General features: G+C 46.5%; 1 gene segment (V, D, J or C); it reads right to left on the reverse strand.

The window, feature by feature from the left end:
- Positions 1–233: 233 nt before the first annotated feature.
- LOC135886369 (immunoglobulin heavy variable 3-21-like) lies at positions 234–16,661 on the reverse strand. The segment is given in 4 exon segments: positions 234–373; positions 7,373–7,385; positions 9,094–9,260; positions 16,613–16,661. Coding segments are annotated over 4 exon segments (369 nt in total).
- Positions 16,662–21,485: the final 4,824 nt, after the last annotated feature.

Here is a 21,485-nt window from a genome sequence, read left to right on the forward strand (position 1 = left end):
TTTCTGGAAATAATTTTGGAGTCGCTGTGGCTTGGTCTGAGGAGAAGGGTCAGTGCTGCGGAGATGGGATCAGCAGAGCCTCTGTCTCCTAGTACAGCTCTGTGCGGTGTCCATAAGAGGAGATACTTTGGGTCCGTTCTCATTGCTGTGGAGCGAGAACGCCACCCGCAGGAAATCCCTTCCCCAGTCTTTAAAGTGCGGAGGGTTTTGTCTGAGCGCAGACTGGCTTCCCCTCACTGTGTGTCAGTGTCTCTCGCACAGTAATACACGGCGGTGTCCTCGGGCTTCAGACTGGTCATTTGCAGGTAGAAGTTGGCGCTGTCCTTGGAGGCTGTGAATCGCCCCTGGATGGAGGAGGAGTAGTTATTCATGACTGAAGATTGGCGATAGTGGACCAGCCACTCCAGTCCCTTTCCCGGCAGCTGTCTGACCGAATCCATCCACCGGTCGTTAGGAACAAACCCGCTCACGGCGAGTGTCAGCTGGGTGGATTCCCCGGGCTGCTTCCCTTCGGGACCCGATTGGGTCAGAACAATCTGCGAACAGGCCCCTGGCGAGGGGGGGAGGAGGGAGGAGAGAAAACAAGGAACAGGGAAGGAACCAGTCGAATTAAATACATTTTCTATCAATTAAAAAGAGGCAAAGAAATACATAAAAACGTGTTTACAATATAACGAGATTTAGGCCAAAAATATAACATGCTCCTGCATCTCCAATGTGTTCAGGTGGAGAAAATACCCGCAAAGCCACTACAGTGAAAAGTAAGTGAAGCCAAAGTCTCATTTTCCCGGATGTTGGAGAGGAAAATTCTCGGGTGGGTTGGCTGGTAACTGCACAGACACGGGGGCTGTGGATTGTCTCTCCCGGTGCAGCCTGGGCAGAGAGAGGGGCAGATTTAAACAGGAAACCGACACCCCCATTTACATATCCCGCTCCTTATAAAAGAGAGACAAACTCTTCCCTTATGGCCCCGAATCACTTGCACAACGATTGAGAGGGGGAGTCAGGCAGGGCTGCACCTTTCCCTATGCTTGTACAGCGCCTAGCACACTGTGGTGGGATCCTGATTATACTTTGCCTTCAGGGACAAATCTGCACCTTGAATGATCCCAAATCCCTAGATACCAGTTTAGAGCCACTCCAAAAGCTACCGCTTTTGTAAGCTAATAGCTATGAGTAAAACAGAGGAGGGGCTCTGCTCATGGGGGTCTTTGCGGGTGAACGTAGTTGAGGGGGGTATTAGGAGGTAGATACAGAGGGCAGGGGAATAAGCCCTGCTGTGAGGGTCTCTGTGAGGTGGGAATGGCAGTGGGAGGACATGGGGGTAGGGATAAGGTGTCTGTGGGGTGGCAGGTGTGGAGGTGTCAGGCAGAGGTCGGAAACTCGGAAAGTTTTCCCTTTATATCAGTTTTATAATAAGGGGAATGATGAAATGTATGGATGCGTCTGTAGGGCTGGGGGATACAATCGATTCCAAGAAACCAGGGAGAGTATTATTTAAAACTGAGTCTTCTGGGCATTGATTTCTACAGGAATCGGGGTCTGGGCATCTCAGCCAGTGCTAGGCAATATTAGAATCTTGTACCTCTGCTTGAATAAACTCCCAGTAATTGTGTCTGTGAGTGCAAAGGGAGGCAGCGTTGTTCCTGGGATAGGCTAATAGGCTGCGTTAAAACATCTGAGGCCCCTTGGGGGAGCAGAGTGTTTTAGTAGGGGGTGAATGGAGGGGGGAGAGAAGCTCCCTTTTATTAAAAAAATACTATCTGTCTGTGAGGAGTTATATCTAATCACTTGGTTTCAGTATTCAATTAACTGAAAGGAATGGGATTAAATAAAATCCAGGGGTTCCTGGAGTTGTGTCTTTTCTCCCAATTCAGTTTATTGTAGATAGACCTTGAGGGACAAAGTTTTTGTCTCAGCTCAGACAGTCTTTCAGCCATGATTTGGGGGCTTTGGTAACTCAGCCATAGGTTAGGGGTCTGTTACAGGAGTGGGTGGGGGAGGTTCTTTGGCCTCTGATGTGCAGGAGGGCAGACTAGATAACCAGGATGGTCCCTTCTGACTTAGACGTCTGTGAGTCTCCCCTCATGGTGTATTTGTACCTCAGTAATATGGGGCAGTGTCAGGGCCGACACTTCAACTAGTTGCCTAGAGCGGCAGGATTTGGGGGGCAGCATTTTGCCATCCTCGGCAGAAATTCGGCAGCGGGGGGTCCTTCCGCTCCGCGTCTTCAGGGCGCTTTGGCGGTGGGTCCTTCACTCACTCCGGGACCAGCTGTCAAAGTGCCCCGAAGACGCGGAGTGGAAGGACCCCCACCGCCGAATGCTCAGAGGAGCACTGACGCCTAGGGGGGCAAAAACCCTGGCACCGCTCCTGGGTACCGGGCGCCCAGTGGCAGCGCAGATCCCGCCTGTACCGCTGGGAGCAGCAGGAGGAAGGCGATGGCCAGGCTGGGGGTCATGTCTGCAGCTGGCAGCTCGTTCCCCAGGCGGGATGGGAAGCTGAAGCCCAGCGCTGGCTCTGAGCGGCCTGCGGCTGGGCTATGAACAGGGCCCCGGGGAGCTCATTTGCATGGGCCGGGGGGTGGGGAGAATATAACGGGGGGACCTAGGAGGTGTGTGACGCAGCGTCGCGTTGTTAAATATCATGGCAGCTGTAACACGGGAATGTTCCCTTCTGTTATTTCTTCTGCCCGCCGGAGATTTGGAACTATGAAATCACTGACTGGAGGGAGTTATCTAGCTGTCTGTCTGTCCGTCTCTGCCACATCCCCATGGTTGCTGTTGGTGTTAATGGTATAAATTAGGAGCTATTCCTTGTTCATGAAAAACTGGAAAATTGAGATACAGGCAAACTGAGCAAAGATGCTTCAAGAAAAGTTATGTTTTGGGCTGTATTCGTAGAGAGATTTTTGGAGTCAAATTCCTTACTCTGAGGAGATGGGTCGGTGCTGCAGGGCTAGGATAAAAGTCACACGTGATACTCAGGAGCTGGATAGGCGCTTGTGATGATATACCCTGCTGTATGCTGTGAGCGCCGTTAGTGTATTAACCGATACAAGGCTGGGAAGGGGCTGGAGTGACTGGCCAGCTAGTACAGTGAGAAAATTGCCATATGCAATGGCTTTGCAATTCGCAGCTTCCCCAACAGCTCCAATTTCTGTTTACATGGGACCAGCCTGAGACCCGAGGACAAGACCTTGTATTACTGTGCAGAGACCCTGGTGCTGGGAGCACGACTGTCTCCATTGTAACTAACCACAGAGAGCTGGGCCAGTTAAACATGGACATTGTACTTTAACTCCCTACACAATTCCCTCTCCCTGGACATCAGGAATTGGGAGACAGGATGGATCACTCGGTGATTCCCTGTTCTGTTCATTCCCTCTGGGGCACCTGGCATTGGGCACTGTCAGAAGACAGGATACTGGGCTAGATGCACCAGTAAAAGTAACTTAAATGACTTACCAGTATGCGGAGTCCTGAGCAGGGGAGTGGGGCCTCAACCAGCATAGGCCATTTAAATCGAGATTTAAAGGGCCGGGGCTCTGGCCTGTCAGCAGGGCTCTGGCATGGATTTAAAGGGCCCCGGGCTCCAGCGGCTGCTGGGAGCCCCAGGCCCTTTAAATCGCCGGCCTGGGGAAGCAGCCCCCTGCCAGTACGGTCGGCTGTGTACCGGATCTTGCCGGTATGCGGTACCAGACCGTACTGGATTACTTTCACTTCTGGCTAAATGGACCTTTGGTCTGAGCCAGTGTCGCCCTTCTCATATGCTCAAAGGATGTGGCATCATTTACAAAGAGATTTTCATAGATTCCGAGACCAGAAGGAACCCTTGTGATCATCTAGTCTGACCTTCACAATAACAAAAGGCCACCTATGGGAGCTAGGCCCCCGAAAGCTCTGTGAAATCAATAGGAATTGGGCTCCTAACTCCCTTAGTTTCCTAGGAGAATCCCAGCCCAAAAGAAGAGTTAGTCGTTTGAAGCTGGCATTAATCAGACACCCGCAGTGAAAAGCAACTATGCAGGAGCAGATTATTTGAGAAGGAAAGTGCACAAAATGAAGTAACTATGGCTGGGATTCTCAAAGGGACTAGGGGAGTTAGGTGCTCAAATCATGTTGAAATTGGTGGGGAGACAGAGTCCTAAACACCGTTTAACCTTTTTTAAAGGCAGGAAACCTACCGCTATACTTCCACCACAATCTTATAGGAAAATTTTATCTTTAACACCTCGTTGACCAAGACATTGCCTTGTTCTCTAGCCAATAAATAAAAATAAAATGAAAATAGAACTAAAAATAAATAAATAAATAAATAAAAGTTCTCCTTCAAGGTTTTATCCAATGCCCTCTAAACTTAAGAGGAGTATTTGTGTTGATTGCAATAAAGCTTGGGTCAAGCCCTAGAACCTTGTCTAGAAATTGGAGAGCGTAGAAGGCAACTCGTAATTTCTCCCTTCAGCAGAAGTTTATTCAGGAGCCCAGCACACTTTGTTAGGTGCTGCACAGACACAGTCCCCTCTGAGCCTCAGTTACAGTCATCTTGCTGATCAAAGAGAGATGTTCGTACAGCTTATAGAAAGGAAAATATGTAAATTATGGTGTCAGCTTCCTGTTTAAATCTGTGCCTCTCTCTGCCCAGGCTGCACCCAGAGAGACAATCCGCAGCCCCTGGGTCTGGGCTGTTACCAGCCTTTCGCCCTAAGAACTTTCCCCGCCAATGCCAGCGACAATGAGATTTTGTCTCCTTTTAACTTTCACTGTGGCGGCTCTGGAAGGTATTGTTTCCACTGAGTCATTGGCAGAGCTACACGACCATTATATTATTGTTGGTTTTATACCAATATTTGTAACATGTCTTTATTCCCAGGTGTCCGGTCCCAGGGGCAGCTGGTAGAATCCGGAGGGGATGTGAAAAAGCCCGGAGACTCTCTCTGCCTCTCCTGCAAAGCCTCCGGGTTCACCTTCAGCAGCTACTACATGGATTGGATCCGACAGGCTCCTGGGAAGGGGCTGGAGTGGGTGGCTGAGATTAGCTCAGGTGGATCGAGCCAGTGGTATTCCCCGGCTGTTCAAGGGTGATTCACCATCTCCAGGGACAATCCCAACAACCTGCTGTATCTGCAAATGACTGGCCTGAAGCCCGAGGACACCGCCCGGTATCACTGTGCCAGACGCGCAGTGAGAAGACTCCTGGTGCTAATACAAAAATCAGAGCAGAAGAAATCCCACTTGGGGGCAGCAGGGACACAAAAAGCGTAGTCTTGGGCCACAATCGTGAGAAAGAACAAAACTCCCAACAACCCCAAAACAGTCTCCCGTCACATTTTCACTGCACAGCTCCAGAGGGGGATGCAACCCCCTGCAGTTCAAAGGAGAGACCTTCTCTGAGCGCTACCAGCTCTCCTCAAACCAGAAGCCTCACTGAGACGAATGTGAGACTTCCAGTGAGTAAAGAAAGCAGCACATGGGTCCTTATCCACGTCTGAACTTCCCACAACACATTTCCCTCTGCCAGGGCCGGTGCAAGGATATTTTGTGCCCTAGGTGAAAGTTCCACCTTGCGCCCCGCCCTCTCCTTCCCCTCCCCCCAGAGCATCACTTATTATAAACTTTCAAAAATGAATACTGCATAATGTGATTTAACAAGAAACAGGGAAAGGACCACTTGGAGTTCCTCTTCCCCCAAAATATCCCCCCAAGCCCTTACATCCCCTTTCCTGGGGAGGCTTGAGAATAATATCCTCATCAATTGGTTACAAAGTGATCAAAGACCCAAACCCCTGAGTCTTTGGACAATGGAAAAATCAGTCAGGTTCTTAAAAGAAGGATTTTATTAAAAAGAAAAGGTAAACATCATCTCTGTAAATCAGGATGGGAAATAACTTTACAGGGTAATCAGATTCAAAGAGCCCAGAGGATCCCCCTCTAGCCTGAGTTCAAAGTTACAGCAAAACAGGGAAACCTCCCTCTAGCAAAGGAACATTCACAAGTTGAGAAAACAAAGATAAACTAACACGCCTTGCCTGGCTGTACTTACAAGTTGAAATATGAGAGACTTGTTCAGAAGATTTGGAGAGCATGGATTGATGTCTGGTCCCTCTTAGTCCCAAGAGTGAACAATACCAAAACAAAGAGCACAAAAAGCCTTCCCCTCTCCCAAGATTTGAAAGTATCTTGTCCCCTTATTGGTCCTTTGGGTCAGGTGTCAGCCAGGTTACCTGAGCTTCTTAACCCTTTACAGGTAAAAGGATTTTGGTGCCTCTGGCCAGGAGGGATTTTAGAGTATTGTACACAGGAGGGTTGTTACCCATCCCTTTCTAGTTATGACAAAGAGATCAAGATGACTTTTCCTTAAAATTAAGCACTGTTGATTGTAATCGGAAATACACCCTTTTTAGACATGTATACTTCCTTCCTTCATTCTTTCATATCAAAATCTACTACATTTTATTCTACCTTTAGAATATCCAATTATTGTTATTAATAACATTTATAAAATTAGAATGGCGGATACTCCGTCATACAACAACAACTGACAATATCCATATGACAAATTTCAGCAATGTACACACGCATATTCGCACATGATAAACATATATACTCAAATACTTAACATACACACACAATTGACACAAAGTATTAGCAAAATGATGCAGCAGCAATTGCCAGAGTCTTAGATCTGAAACGACTCAACAAAAATAGTTAGCCTCAGTCAACAACCTCCAAAAACTAGTAAACTAGCATTATAAACAGCCTGTCAGAACGGGTAACGGCTGCACGCGATGAGAAAAATGACATCATTGCCACTTTGTACCATAGTGAAGAAGTACGCTTGTGCCCGCAACGCAGAGTTGGCATAAGGAGGGTTACCATATTTGGATACAATGTGATTGTCAGAGAGGCAGGATTTGGCCTATGAAACAATAACTGTATTAAGATGCGGCCTGTAAAAAAGTTTGAGAAACATTGACTTAAATTTCTTTGGTGACATGATGTAATATTCAGTATTGCCAACCTCAAACATTCAGAACTCATGAGTTGGGCCCCCACAAAATCACTCAATATCTCACCTATCAGTCCTCATCCTCAAAGGAAAACCTGCAAAACACTTTTCAAGAGATGAGCCTGGGAGCTTGAATTCAAAACGTTGCTAGACATTAAAAATCATGATCTTCATAAAGATAGTGGATTTATGGTTAATTACAACAACTTGCAACCCACTAATCTCCCCTTTTGTCCTGGTATTACAAGGGAGTTAATGGGCTACTTCACCTTGAGTGGTCCCCTTGAATATGTGCTAACTACTTGTGCTAAACTATCTGTTAGATCTAGTGTTTAGCTGTGACACTGTTAGTACCTTTTCAGACCTGAAGAAGAACTCTGTGTAGCTCGAAAACTTGTCCCTCTCACTAACAGAAGTTGGTCCAGTAAAAGATCTCACCTCATCCACTTTGGGTACGTCTATACTTACCCGCTGGTTCGGCGGCAAGGAATCGATCTTCTGGAATCGATTTATCGCGTCTTGTCTAGACGCGATAAATCGATCCCGGAAGTGCTCGCCGTCGACGCCGGTAATCCTGCTCCGCGAGAGGAGTAGGCGGAGTCGACGGGGGAGCCTGCCTGCCACGTTTGGACCTGTGGTAAGTACCTTTAAGTTCGAACTAAGATACTTCGACTTCAGCTACGTTATTCACGTAGTGTGGACCAGCCCTTTGTCTCTTTTAAATAATGTGACAGCACAAGGAATTGTATAAAATCATGTGTCCCTGTAGCTAAATCCCATCACCCTGGTGCCTTTAAAGTGTTCATAGTAATAAGTTCAATAACAGATTTGCAGACCTTTGACATCTCTACTTAAAAATGACCTGACAACTTTCCAACAACTGATGAAAAGTGCTTTTTTGAAATGTTCTTTATAAAATAGGCCCCCCCCATATGATTTCATATTGTAAAGTTTGTCTTTAAGTTTAAACTAATATTTACTGAAACTTCTGTTTCTATTTGACATTGACTCTGCTTATGCATAATATGTGTTTCTTACTTTACGAATCATTTCCTTATCTGGGAAGTGTGAAACCAACTATCTTGGCATGATTTTCCTAGTTCTGTGGCTGTGTTTTATAATCAGTTGAATTACTTTTTAAAATGTTAGCTACATTAATTTCTTTGTATGCTGTGGCTTTCTGAACAGTTTAAAGAGCAGGATACATCATTGCAGCTGGAATTGTTTTCTTGATTTAAACACTGCAAATTAAAAAAGTTGGGGCATATTTTTGAAAGTTAGGTTAATGCAAATATCAAGTATTTAATCATGTAACTTTTTAAATAGGTTGTTTTCTCATAGATATCCCAGATTAATCCATACAGGGAAATACAACTAGAAAGTCCAAGGTTTTTTTTGAGCTGTGGAGGCTTGGTCTGTGCGACATGAGGGGAAGGGGACCCCGAGTGGCTGCAACTTACAACTCCCAGGTTCAGGTAATCAGCTGTAAGGGTCGGCGCCACGAAGGTTTCCTGCCAAGCCAGCCAGACGGCGATGGTCAGGAACATTTCCCGGGAACCCCACTCTGCCTGGTGGCCACAGTCCACAGCAGCATCCCTTGAAGTCCTGCGCCGCCTCCCGCTGCCGCTTCCAGGGCAGGAGCCAATGCCGGGCCCCAGTGATCTGTGGGGGACAGAGGCGATGGGCGGCATCCGAGCGCACCGCCGCCTCCTCCCCGGGCTCCAACTTTCCCGGCTCCCTGAACTGCGGGGCCCGAAGCAACTTCCCACCCCCCCCAGCTCCGGCTGCTGCAGCACGGGGGAAGTGCCCAGCCGGGGGTGCACGGGCTGGAGAGGGTGGGAGCTGGGAAAGTTGGAGCCCAGGGAGGAGGCGGCGGCGCACTCGGATGCTGCCCGTCGCCTCTGTCCCCTGCAGATCACCGGGGCCCAGCGTTGGCTCCTGCCCTGGGAGTGGCAGCGGGAGGCGGCGCAGGACTAGGAGGGGTGCTGCTGTGGACCATGTAAAAAAAAATTTTTGGGCACCGCGTTTTGGCGCCCCCAAATCTTGGTGCTCTAGGCGGCCGCCTAGTTGGCCTAGTGGTTACACCAGCCCTGGTGAGACCCACTCCAGCCCCTTCCCGGGAGCCTGTCGGACCCAGTTCATACTGTGGTTGCTGAAGGTGAACCCAGAGGCTTTGCAGGAGAGGCGGAGAGAGTCTCCAGGCTTTTTCACATCCCCTCCGGACTCCACCAGCTGCACCTGGGACTGGGCACCTGGGAATAGAACCATATCATACATCACATTAGTATTCAGAGCAGTAACAGACTGTTCCCCTGCCACGCCAATGGGTGTGAGGGGAGAAAATATCTTCCAGAGCCACTGCAAGGAATACTACATGGAGCCATGAAATGGCTGAGCCATTACAAACATTGAATCTATCTCCCCTTGTAAGTATTCTCACACTTCTTATCAAACTGTCTGTACTGGGCTAGCTTGATTATCACTTCAAAAGTTTTTTTCTCTTACTTAATTGGCCTCTCAGAGTTGGTAAGACAACTCCCACCTGTTCATGCTCTCTGTATGTGTGTATATATATCTCCTCAATATATGTTCCACTCTATATGCATCCGAAGAAGTGGGCTGTAGCCCACAAAAGCTTATGCTCTAATAAATTTGTTAGTCTCTAAGGGCAGGTCTACACTTACTTCCTGGTCTGGCCGTAAGCAATCGATCTTCTGGGATCAATTTATCGCGTCTTGTCTAGACGCGATAAATCGATCCCGGATCGATCCCGGAAGTGCTCGCCGTCGACGCCGGTACTCCAGCTCGGCGAGAGGAGTACGCGGCATCGACGGGGGAGCCTGCCTGCCGCGTCTGGACCCGTGGTAAGTTCGAACTAAGGTACTTCAAATTCAGCTACATTATTAACATAGCTGAATGTGCGTACCTTAGTTCGAAGTGGGGGGTTAGTGTGGACCAGGCCTAAGGTGCCACAAGTACTCCTGTTCTTTTTGCGGATACAGACTAACACGGCTGCTACTCTGAAACCTGTCATTATGCAAGGCACTGCATTTAGCCGTATGGAGTGGAAATCCATCAACTTCATGAAAAAACTCGTACAGATACAGACAGACATCTTCCTTTCTAAATGCAAGCAGATGGACATCATACCAAAAGGACTAAAGGTAAAAAATCCATTACAATCTACATATCACACAGACTATGCTGAGAGACTGTGTCACACACTCTTAAAGAAACTGCGAAACAATCTGATCAACATCCTATACAGCAAACAGGGAAAGATTAAGACTGAGCTCTCAAAACTGGATACTCTCATAAAAAACCAACCTTCCACACAAACTTCCTCATGGATAGACTTTACAAAAACTAGACAAGCCATTTACAAGACAAACTTTGCCTCTCTACAAAGGAAAAAGGACACTAAACTATCTAAACTGCTACATGCCACAAGGAGCCACAACAGTAGTTCCCTTAACCCACCCAGCAATATTGTTAATCTTTCCAGCTATACTCTTAGCCCAGCAGAAGAGTCTGTCCTATCTCGGGGCCTCTCCTTTTGTCCCTCCAAACCCACGAACATGATACAGTTCTGCGGTGACCTAGAATCCTACTTTCGACGTCTCCGACTCAAAGAATATTTCCAACATACCTCTGAACAGCATACTAACCCACAGAATCCCCCCTACCAGCACTACAAAAAAAAAGGATTCTGCGTGGACTCCTCCGGATGGTCGAAACAACAGACTGGATTTCTACATAGATTGCTTCCGTCAATGTGCAAAGGCTGAAATTGTGGAAAAGCAACATCACTTGCCCCATAACCTCAGCCATGCTGAACACAACGCCATCTACAGCCTCAGAAACAACCCTGACATCATAATCAAAAAGGCCGACAAAGAAGGTGCTGTCGTCATCATGAATAAATTGGAATATGACCAAGAGGCTGCTAGACAGCTCTCTAACACCACATTCTACAGGCCATTATCCTCTGATCCCACTGAGGATTACCTAAAGAAACTACACCATCTGCTAAAAAAACTCCCTGACAAAGCACAGGAACAAATCTGTACAGACACATGCCTAGAACCCCGACCAGGGGTATTCTATTTGCTACCCAAGATCCATAAACCTGGAAATCCCGGATGCCCCATCATCTCAGGCATTGGCACCCTAACATCAGGCTTATCTGGTTATGTGGACTATCTCCTCAGACCCTATGCTACCAGCACTCCCAGCAAGCTTCGAGACACCACTGACTTCCTGAGGAAACTACAATCCATCGGTGATCTTCCAGAAAACACCATCCTGGCCACTATGGACGTAGAAGCCCTCTACACCAATATTCCACACAAAGATGGACTACAAGCTATCAGGAACAGTATCCCCGATAATGTCACAGCTAACCTGGTGGCTGAACTTTGTGACTTTGTCCTCACCCACAACTATTTCACATTTGGGGACAATATATACCTTCAAGTCAGCGGCACTGCTATGGGTACTCGCATGGCCCCACAGTATGCCAACATTTTTATGGCTGACTTAGAACAACGCTTCCTTAGCTCTCGTCCCCTAACGCCCCTACTCTACTTGCGCTACATTGATGACATCTTCATCATCTGGACCCATGGAAAAGAAGCCCTTGAGGAATTCCACCATGATTTCAATAATTTCCATCCCACCATCACTACTGTGCTAATAAGCGATGGTCACATAAATACCACCCTATACCGGAAACCTACTGACCGCTACACTTACCTACATGCCTCCAGCTTCCATCCAGGACACACCACACGATCCATTGTCTACAGCCAAGCTCTAAGATATAACCGCATTTGCTCCAATCCCTCAGATAGAGACAAGCACCTACAAGATCTCTATCAAGCATTCTTAAAACTACAATACCCACCTGCTGAAGTGAAAAAACAGATTGACAGAGCCAGACGAGTACCCAGAAGTCACCTCCTACAAGACAGGCCCAACAAAGAAAATAACAGAACACCATTAGCTGTCACCTTCAGCCCCCAACTAAAACCTCTCCAGCGCATCATCAGAGATCTACAACCTATCCTGAAAGATGATCCTTTACTCTCACAGAGCTTGGGAGACAGACCTGTCCTCGCTTACAGACAACCCCCCAACCTAAAGCAAATACTCACCAGCAACCACACATCACTGAACAAAAACACTGACCCAGGAACCTATCCTTGTAACAAAGCCCGATGCCAACTCTGTGCACATATCTATTCAAGTGACATCATCATAGGACCTAATCACATCAGCCATACCATCAGGGGCTCGTTCACCTGCACATCTACCAATGTGATATATGCCATCATGTGCCAGCAATGCCCCTCTGCCATGTACATTGGCCAAACCGGACAGTCTCTACGCAAAAGAATTAATGGACACAAATCTGACATCAGGAATCATAATACTCAAAAACCAGTGGGAGAACACTTTAACCTGTCTGGCCATTCAATGACAGACCTGCGGGTGGCTATCTTACAACAGAAAAACTTCAAAAACAGACTCCAACGAGAGACTGCTGAGCTGGAATTGATATGCAAACTAGATACAATCAACTCAGGATTGAATAAGGACTGGGAATGGCTGAGCCATTACAAACATTGAATCTATCTCCCCTTGTAAGTATTCTCATACTTCTTATCAAACTGTCTGTACTGGGCTAGCTTGATTATCACTTCAAAAGTTTTTTTTCCACTTACTTAATTGGCCTCTCAGAGTTGGTAAGACAACTCCCACCTGTTCATGCTCTCTGTATGTGTGTATATATATCTCCTCAATATATGTTCCACTCTATATGCATCCGAAGAAGTGGGCTGTAGCCCACAAAAGCTTATGCTCTAATAAATTTGTTAGTCTCTAAGGTGCCACAAGTACTCCTGTTCTTTTTACATGGAGCCAAAATCTCATTTTTCCTGGTGCTGGAGGGGAAAGTTCTCAGGGGGTTGGCTGGTTGACATTGGGTTACTCGAATGTAATACCCCGGGGATATGGGAAAACAAATGCACTAACCGAAGCTATGAACATGGGCACTCTCCTTTGGTGAAATGTGTAGCTGAACTGTGATTTACAAAACCCCGAAGGAGTGCTGGGTTCTCACTTCCCAATCATTTCACAGATTTTGTTTGTGACCAAATCCTGGCTTTGAACATCCCGGCCTTATGTATGGGAGGAGGAGAAAATCCTCTCGAGTGTTTCTGGGTCCACTTTATATGAAACATTTCTCCCAGTATTACATTTTGCTGGCCCCATGTGGTTACGGACTTGCTTTAGCTTGATGTAATTTTGAAGAGGTTTTTTACTCTTGTCAGCCAGAATATATCCATCGATGTTTCTTTGCAGGGCTGGCTCTAGCATTTTTGCCGCCCCAAGCAGCGCAAAAAAAAAAAAAAAAAAAGCCATGATCGGGATCGGCGGCACCTCTACCGCTGCTTCATTCTACAGCGGCAATTCGGCGGCAGGTCCTTCACTCTCAGAGGGAGTGACGGCCCTGCCGCCGAATTGCCGCTGAAGGGCCGGATGTGCCGCCCCCCTCTTCATTGGCTGCCACAAGCACCTGCTTGCTGGGCTGGTGCCTGGAGCCGGCCCTGTTTCTTTGAAGGCTGATTTAGATTTTAAAAGTGACTCTGGGGATTTTTATTAAACCCTGGAAAATCTCTCTCCCTTTCTCTTTCTAAACACACATTTTCTCTTTCCCTTTCCCTCTTGTTTATGTGTCTGTCACCTCTGTAATCTGGCAGGTTAGGATCCCAGACCCATCCTTGTTATGGTAGTAGAGGAAGAAGGTTTTATCTGAACCTGTAGAAGGGGTGTGGTGCAGGAGCTCGGACTAGATGTTCATTTCTAGGTTTAGAACGTGTGACTCAAAGAAGTCCTGTTCAGTTTGCTCTGTGTGTACAGACGTCTTTCTCTGTGCTGTCTGAATTAACAGACAAGCAAAGCAATTACAGACGTAGCTAACAATGAGAACTTGCCTAGCAGTTGGCCACTTAGGTGAATTTCAAAGCCAATTAATGGAGCTGGAAGCCCAAATTGTGCATCTAACTCCCTTAGCAAGTTTGGAAAATCTTCTTAGTCTTTAGCCAGTGAAAACTTCTCTTGGTGCTGTGCCTGGGAGTTTTTGCACTGCTGAGCTCATGACAATGGTGATGAATGGAGAGAGATAGATTTGGGGCTGCAGAAAGGGGGGAGGTAGTTTGGAAAGTGTCTGCAGGATCTCAGGCTTTAAGCAGAAGGCTGGATTTACAGGATTTTGTTTCAAATGCACAAAGAGGGACTAGATGGGCTTATGGTTCAAGCCCCGGAGCCAGGGCTGGTCTGCACACAAACGTACAGCGAAATAACGACATCCTCTGTTGAATTCACACCTTCCAAAAGTGCAGTAAGGTTGAAGCGGGACACACTTTGAATTGGGAATGTGGGATCCAGTGGCGAAGCCAGGTTTTAGCAGCAGGGGGAGCGAACACATAAAAAAAGGTGCCACCCCCCGCAAAGAAAAAAGAAAAAAAAAAAAGAAAAAGAAAAAGCCCGACTGACCCCCTGCCGAAGTACCGCTGAAGCCCCGGAGCGGATCTGGAGCGGGGCTTTTGAGGCAAGCTGGGCTCTGCTTGGCCCATGACTTTGCAGCTATTCCTCAGCCTCACTGGTGAGCTGGGAACATAGGAGCTCATTAGTGACCCCAGCTGGGTGTAATGGGGCTTCATTAGAAAAACTGAGCCCAGCTGTGGTGGTGAAGGAGGGTGAGCATTGCTTCACTAGAGCTGGGAGCTCAGTAGTGGGAGAGTGAGCTCGAAGGCCATGAAGAGTGGAAGTCTAGTTTAAGTGGCACTTGGACTCCCAGTGGGAAAACCCTAGGGACTGAACTGAAGTGAAGCCCAGGAGATAGGAAGGTCCTTTGGTTCAGAGCTGCCCCCTGGGACTGAACAGCAGTGGGACTTGGGCTGAGGCCCAGTGGGAGAACCTGGAGAAGACGTTGTCTGGGACTGGCCCTTGCAGCTGAGAATGGACCACCAGATGGGTGTAAAAGGAAAAGTCCCCTGTCATTCCCCATCTGGGCAGGTGGGGCTGCCCTAGAGGTAAGGATGCACGTGTAGAGGAGAATTATGTGCTTGTTAGTGGGATCTGCAAAAGCCAGCACTCTGAGTGGGGAGCTGCCTCACCTACCCCCTAGGAAATGCTGATGAGGGTTTAGGTCCTAAATCCCACCTCTTAAAGGGAGTTAGGTGCTTAACTCCAGTTGGGATTCACAGCTCTTCTGGAGTTAGGTGCCTCAACTGTTACTTAAAAAGACCCCCCAAATGCCTGGTGCCAGAGAAGGAGTTAGTGGTGCTTCTGTTAACTCTTATCCTAGTGATTAGAGCACTTGCCTAAGACATGATAGAGCCAGGTTTATTTCCCCTCTCTGCCTGATGTGGGGGCAGGCATTTGAGCCCACATTTTCCACTGTCCAGCTGAGTGTCACATTGGGGGGCATACCCTCCATTCTCTTTCAGGCCTAATGAGTATGAATGTATTCACTGTGGAACAGCTTCAGCAGGAGAGATTGAAAGACCCTCCCCAAAGTAGCCCATAGCCAGTTTTGCTGCTGTGACAGATGACTGTCACAGGAGCTTAATTCATATTTAGAAAAGTGACTTAGGAGCCAGAAAAAATCTACTTACCATAAGGTTTGAATGAGTTAGGAACCTAAGATGTTGTAGGGGAAATTACACATGGTCTGTTTATATGGGCAAATGCTCTCTGGGGTGACTAAAGGCTCCAGTGTTAGCAGGACACCTGGGTTCTCTCACTGGATGCTTTTTGAATTGGTCTAGATGTGGCTTGTGTCACTGTGTGTGCCTAGCACAGTAATACATGGCTGTGTCATCGGTTCGCAGGCTGCTCAGCTGTAGATAGGCCGTGCTTATGGAGTTGTCCCTGGTGATGGTGAATCGCCCCTGGAAGGCCTGGGTATAGACTGTGCCACCAGTACTGGGATAGATAAGTCCTATCCACTCCAGTCCTTTCCCAGGAGTTTGCCGTAGCCAGTTAATGGTACAGCTGGTAAAGGTGTAGCCGGAGGGTTTACATGTCACCCTCACAGACTCTCCAGGCTTTTTGTTTTCTGCCCCAGACTGGGTCAGCTGGATTTGGGAGCTGACACCTGATAATAAATAACCATAAAAACACAGTTAATAGCATTCTTTTCTTCCTCTTCTCAGGTTTATCCAAGTCCTTCTGTTTCCCTCCTCCCAACAGTACCTGATCTGCTTGTATGTAATAACAAATTTATTTGCACCACACTCCTGGGAAGTACAGTTATCCCCATTTTTCAGAGGCGAAACTGAAGCATAGACTCGGCCTGAGATTTTTCAATGCTGTCTAAGGGATTTTGACACTTTTTCCCATTAGAGATTAATGAGAATTGGGTATCAAAATCCTCTATGTGGCTTTAAAATTCCATCCTATCTGATTTGTTCAGAACTCTAGAAATTAGAATCCAGAATTCCTGAATCCATCTTCTCTGTCTTAGCCTTAAAACCATCTTTCCTGTCCTAGCCCAGCCGTCCTAACCAGACACCTGTAGGTTCCTTCCACTCACCTGTGAAAGCTGCCAAAATGAAAAAGACCCCCAGACAGATCATTTTCATTCTCCGCAACAACCTGGTGGGTCCTTCCTCTGCTGGCAGCTCTTCGGTGAGGGTCGCCTGCTCGCCTTTATCACTCAGTTTTCCTACTTCATTTGCATGTGGGCGTTGATAAATGATCTGACTAAACCTCAGATTCACCTGCCTTTACGGATAACTGACCTCAGAGTTCACAGGGACACAGTCATGGAGGATGCTGGAGCAAGTTAATTCAATTTCGTCCCCAATCCAGGAAAACACTAAAGCCACTTTGACATGGGGGGAGGTTTACGGAGTACTGGTAAACTCATGTGTTAAGGTGCCCAATATTGGGAAATCGAAATGTAACAGCCAGTTGGATATGAAACTGAAATAACACAAAATGAATGAATGTATAAACACTAGTGCTCTTCACGGGTGAAATACGTATGTGAGCTGTGATTTCTTAAAAAAAACCCAAGGAGCGCTGGGTACTCAATTAATGTCGATTTGAAAGAGATTTGGGTGGGCAAACCCTCACTTTGTCCTCAGCACATAAAGCTGGAATTTTCAATGATTCCTTGGGATTGTTCCCAGGTTCAGTCTTTGGGAAGAAATGTTTCATAATTGAACATTTGCTGCCCCCATGGGTCTGTCTCTTTGATAAACATAGAAACTATTCCCCCCTCTTCTTCCTTTAGAGTTCTGTAACATAGTGATTATTGCCTCCTGTAAGCCATGGGGATGTGTGTGTGTGTGGGGGGGGGCGAGGTTCCTTTGACGGCTGATTTGGTTCTAGAACTGTTTCCAGGGGTTTTTACTGAACTGCAAAAAAGTCCATCCATCTGCCTATTCACAAGAAATCTCTCTCTGAAGCCCCTTTCGCTACTGTTATCTGGAAGCTTGGTACACTAAGAAGGAAGGGTGTGAAGTCAAAGGGAAGGTTTGATAGGGACAGTCAGTGAGCAGGTGTTATGGCGCTATAGGTACATGTTATCCGCAAACAGGAGGTGAGACTAGATGCTTGTAATGTCCTGATCTGGCCCTCAGTTGTATGAATCAAGGGAGTCCTCTTCAATGTACTAAGTACGTAGGAATGTCTCTGTGTGTCCTATGAATTAACAGGAAAAAAAAGATAAAGCAATGTCAAGCATTACCAAGAATATTGCTTGTCTTGTAGTTCGCCACTCAGGCTAAGAATTTCAAAAATCCTCATTAGACTGATCCCCCACATGGTAAGGCAACTCCCATCTTTTCATGTACTATGTATATATACCTGCTACTGTGTTTTTCCATTCCATGCATCCAATGAAGTGGCTTTTAGCCCACGGAAGTTTATGCCCAAATAAATTTGTTAGTCTCTTAGGTGCCACAAGGACTCCTCGTTGTTAAAGCTACCAAAGTGAACTGGAATCCCAAATTGTGCATCACACTCCTTTAGGCAGCTTGGGGAGGAGGGGGGAAATCTCATTATTAATCCTGAGCAAGTAACAGCCTTTCTCTGTGCTGCCCTCAGGATTTTTGCATGGCTGTGTGTGGATTTCTTCTCTCTGTCTCTCTCGCACAGTAAAACAGGGTGGTGTCTTCAAGCTGCTTGAAGGGTTAAAATCCATGTGCATTTTATATAACAACCTGGTATATGGATTGTGCCAGCTCTTTCTCAGACCCAAAGTCCAGAGTTTGGTCTGGAGACCAGAGGCCTAGCTAATAGTGATCAGCTAAGAGAAAGCTGGGGTAAACAAGATAACATTGCCTTTGCTAAGATAAGCTTGGTCAGTAGAAATGCCAGATGTTGAACCAATAACTGAATAATTATGTTTCATCCAATGTTTCAAATTGAACAAAGGATCCCTGTTCCTATTGTGTTTCTCCTGAAGGGAAAACAGTCTTCCCACAGATCCAACCTTGAGTTTATGAAAAATTGGCACATGTCACTATAATGATATGGCATCCTTCCACCTCCCTTCCAAGGGACCAATGCCCTGCCTTAAGACATAAAGGAGACAATTTCTATTTCCATATGCTTTCACTGTTTCTTTGCTTTAACCCCTAGGAATGTACCTGTTGGACAATCAAAGGAGTTGCTCCATTCCTATGGACCCCAAATCAGAATTCAACATATATATTTTATACTAATAACATTTTATCAAAGTATTATTTAAATGTTAACTTGCTAATTTGAGACCATGGGGGAAGACATTATGTAACCTTTTAACCATTGGCTACTGTGCTATCTTGTCTTGCTGCAAAACCTATCCCGGGGTGTGGAACTGCCTACACCATCACTTTCCCCCGCCCATGGAAAATCTATATATTCTATTGTAATCAATTGATTGACAGTGTCTCTGAGCCTAATAAGCCAGGTGACACTCCGCCAGCGCTGTGTGTAATAAACTCCTATGCTTGACCTCTACATGGTGTGGATTTATGTCCTTCACTGCTCATTTGCAAATACAGCAGGTTGATGGGATTGTTGTGGGATTGATTTAGTTGGTGTTGGTCCTGCTTTGAGCAGGGGATTAGACTAGATGACCTCCTGAGGTCTCTTCCAACCCTGATATTCTATGATTGTCCCTGGAGATGGTTAAGTGCCCTTTCATGGAGTCTGTGTAATTAATTTCTCCTGAATCATATCTAATTCAGGCTACCCACTTCAGCCCTTTCCTGGGAGCCTGTCTTGCCCAGCTCATCCAGGAGCTGCTGAAACTGAATCCAGAGACTTTGCAAGAGAGTTTTAGGGACTCTCATGGATTTTTTGACTCCACCATCTGACTCCACCAGCTCCACATCACACTGGACACCTGTGAACACAAAACATGCCAGTAATGTACCCAGTGCATACATTCAATATATAAGTTAAGTGATTATTGATATAACTCTAGGGAACAGGAACACACCTGAGAGAGCAGAGAGCAAGAGAAGAAATCTCCATAAGGAGAACATGATGATGAACAAAGAGAACTAGACCCAGGGGCAGAAGAAAGGGGGGTAGTTTAGAAAGTGTCTCTAGGGGCCTTGGCTTCAAACAGAAGGCTTCCTCCCTGAATTTGCATGGCTTGTTTGTGGTGTATAAAGAGCAACTGGATGGGCTTGTGGTTAAATCACTGGACTGGGGGCTGGTCTACACATACACTTGCAGAAAAAAACAAATTGTTTAATTTACACCTTTACAAACTAAAGCTTAAAATAGAACACCTGGACTAAAGGAATCCACACAGAGCCTGGCACTTCAACCTCGAAGGGTTAACAGCAGTGCTGTGATATGGGTGAAAGTTCCTGGCACAGGTATCATTTTCAAAGGGAAGTCACTTGGGAGCATAGAATCAGCTAGGCCAAGAGTCTCAAACTGGTAACATTCTCTGGCCTGTGTTATGCAGGAGTCCAGACTATGCACTTAAATCTCTGACTCTAAGAAAGTGACCTAAAGGAGTTAGGGACACTGATTTCATTTTTTTTTCTATTTTAGTGCAATTTGGACACCTAAATATCAGGTCATCTGCCAATCCCAGCCTATATTTATTGGGGCCTGGGTATTAAAAATATTGAGGCAAATAAAGAAGCAGATAGGTGCCTAGGTGCTCTTAAACATCCTGCTAAGTACCTAACTTCTATTGAAATCTATGAGGGTTAGGCACCCATTGCAGGGTTTCATGGCTAGGATAAATTCGTGTTTGAGGTGCTGCTGTGCTGGGTTGATGGGGTTTGTGTAACTATCCAGATGGAAAAAGTGGATTCAGCCCTTGAGGCTGAGCTCAGAATGGTGGATTTCCACCTGTCGTGTCACTGATAGAAAAGGTTTCAGGCTCATATTGTTACAATAGCACCAAGAGGATCCAGCTGAGTTTAAGGCCTCTTGCTTGTGAGACCGTTCTGTGCACAAAGCTCTAACAGCCTAGGGCTGAGATTGTTTTCAAAGCCTCCTAAGGGATTTGGATGCCCAAATTAATAAGTATTGAAAATCCAGATCCTTTATTGGGCTTTGAAAATCCCAACCTCAATAAGGAAAGGAGAGCAGGGAGAAATAGAGGCACAGCTCATGGAAGGGACTTGCCCAACAACAGGTGAGTGACCGACCCAGGAAAAAATCTCTGTCTCATGATTCCCAATCCAGTCGCGTAACCACTAGTGCACACAGTGGAGTTTCAAAGAGCCAACTGCTTTATAGTACAGTTAAGTGAGTTCAATTTATAACATTTGCATTTCCTTGTGTATTTGGGGTGGGGGGGGGGGATGGTGTTCCACAGAGTATTTAATATTCATTCAAAAGAAAAAGAATTTAGAATTCAGATTGTTCTTGTGATGTGGTGTTCTCATGTGACATACAATCACAGGATCCTGGAAAATGACCAGTTGTTTTTCTTTTGCACATAGCGCACTGATAGCCAAAGCTTTTCTAGTGCTTTAGTCAGTGCAGCTCTAGGATGTCCCTCTGGGTATTGGCTTTGGTGTCTACCACCGTCCCCACCTCTGCACAGTGATACAAATCCAGACAGAAACATGCAGCTGGGCAAACTGCTGTGTAACTCTTGGCCAGTCTTCCTCTTTCCTTTCCAGTGTCAGCTTCTGAATGTGCAACAAGGAAATTGGGCAGAACACAGTTTAGCCAGCACATCCCTCGGCCCACACCGCTTCCCGCCGCCCCCATTGGCCTGGGACGGTGAACCTCGGCCAGTGGGAGTCGCGATCGGCCGAACCTGTGGACGCAGCAGGTAAACAAACTGAGCCGCGTGCCAAAGGTTGCTAAAGGTTGCCGACCCCTGCTCTATCCCTTTTTTAATGATTCCTAACATCTTGTTTGCTTTTTTGACTGCTGCTGCGCACTGCGTGGACGTCTTCAGAGAACTATCCACGATGACTCCAAGATCTTTT

This window comes from Emys orbicularis, chromosome 12 (genome assembly GCF_028017835.1).
Source record: "Emys orbicularis isolate rEmyOrb1 chromosome 12, rEmyOrb1.hap1, whole genome shotgun sequence".
NCBI lineage: Eukaryota > Metazoa > Chordata > Testudines > Emydidae > Emys > Emys orbicularis.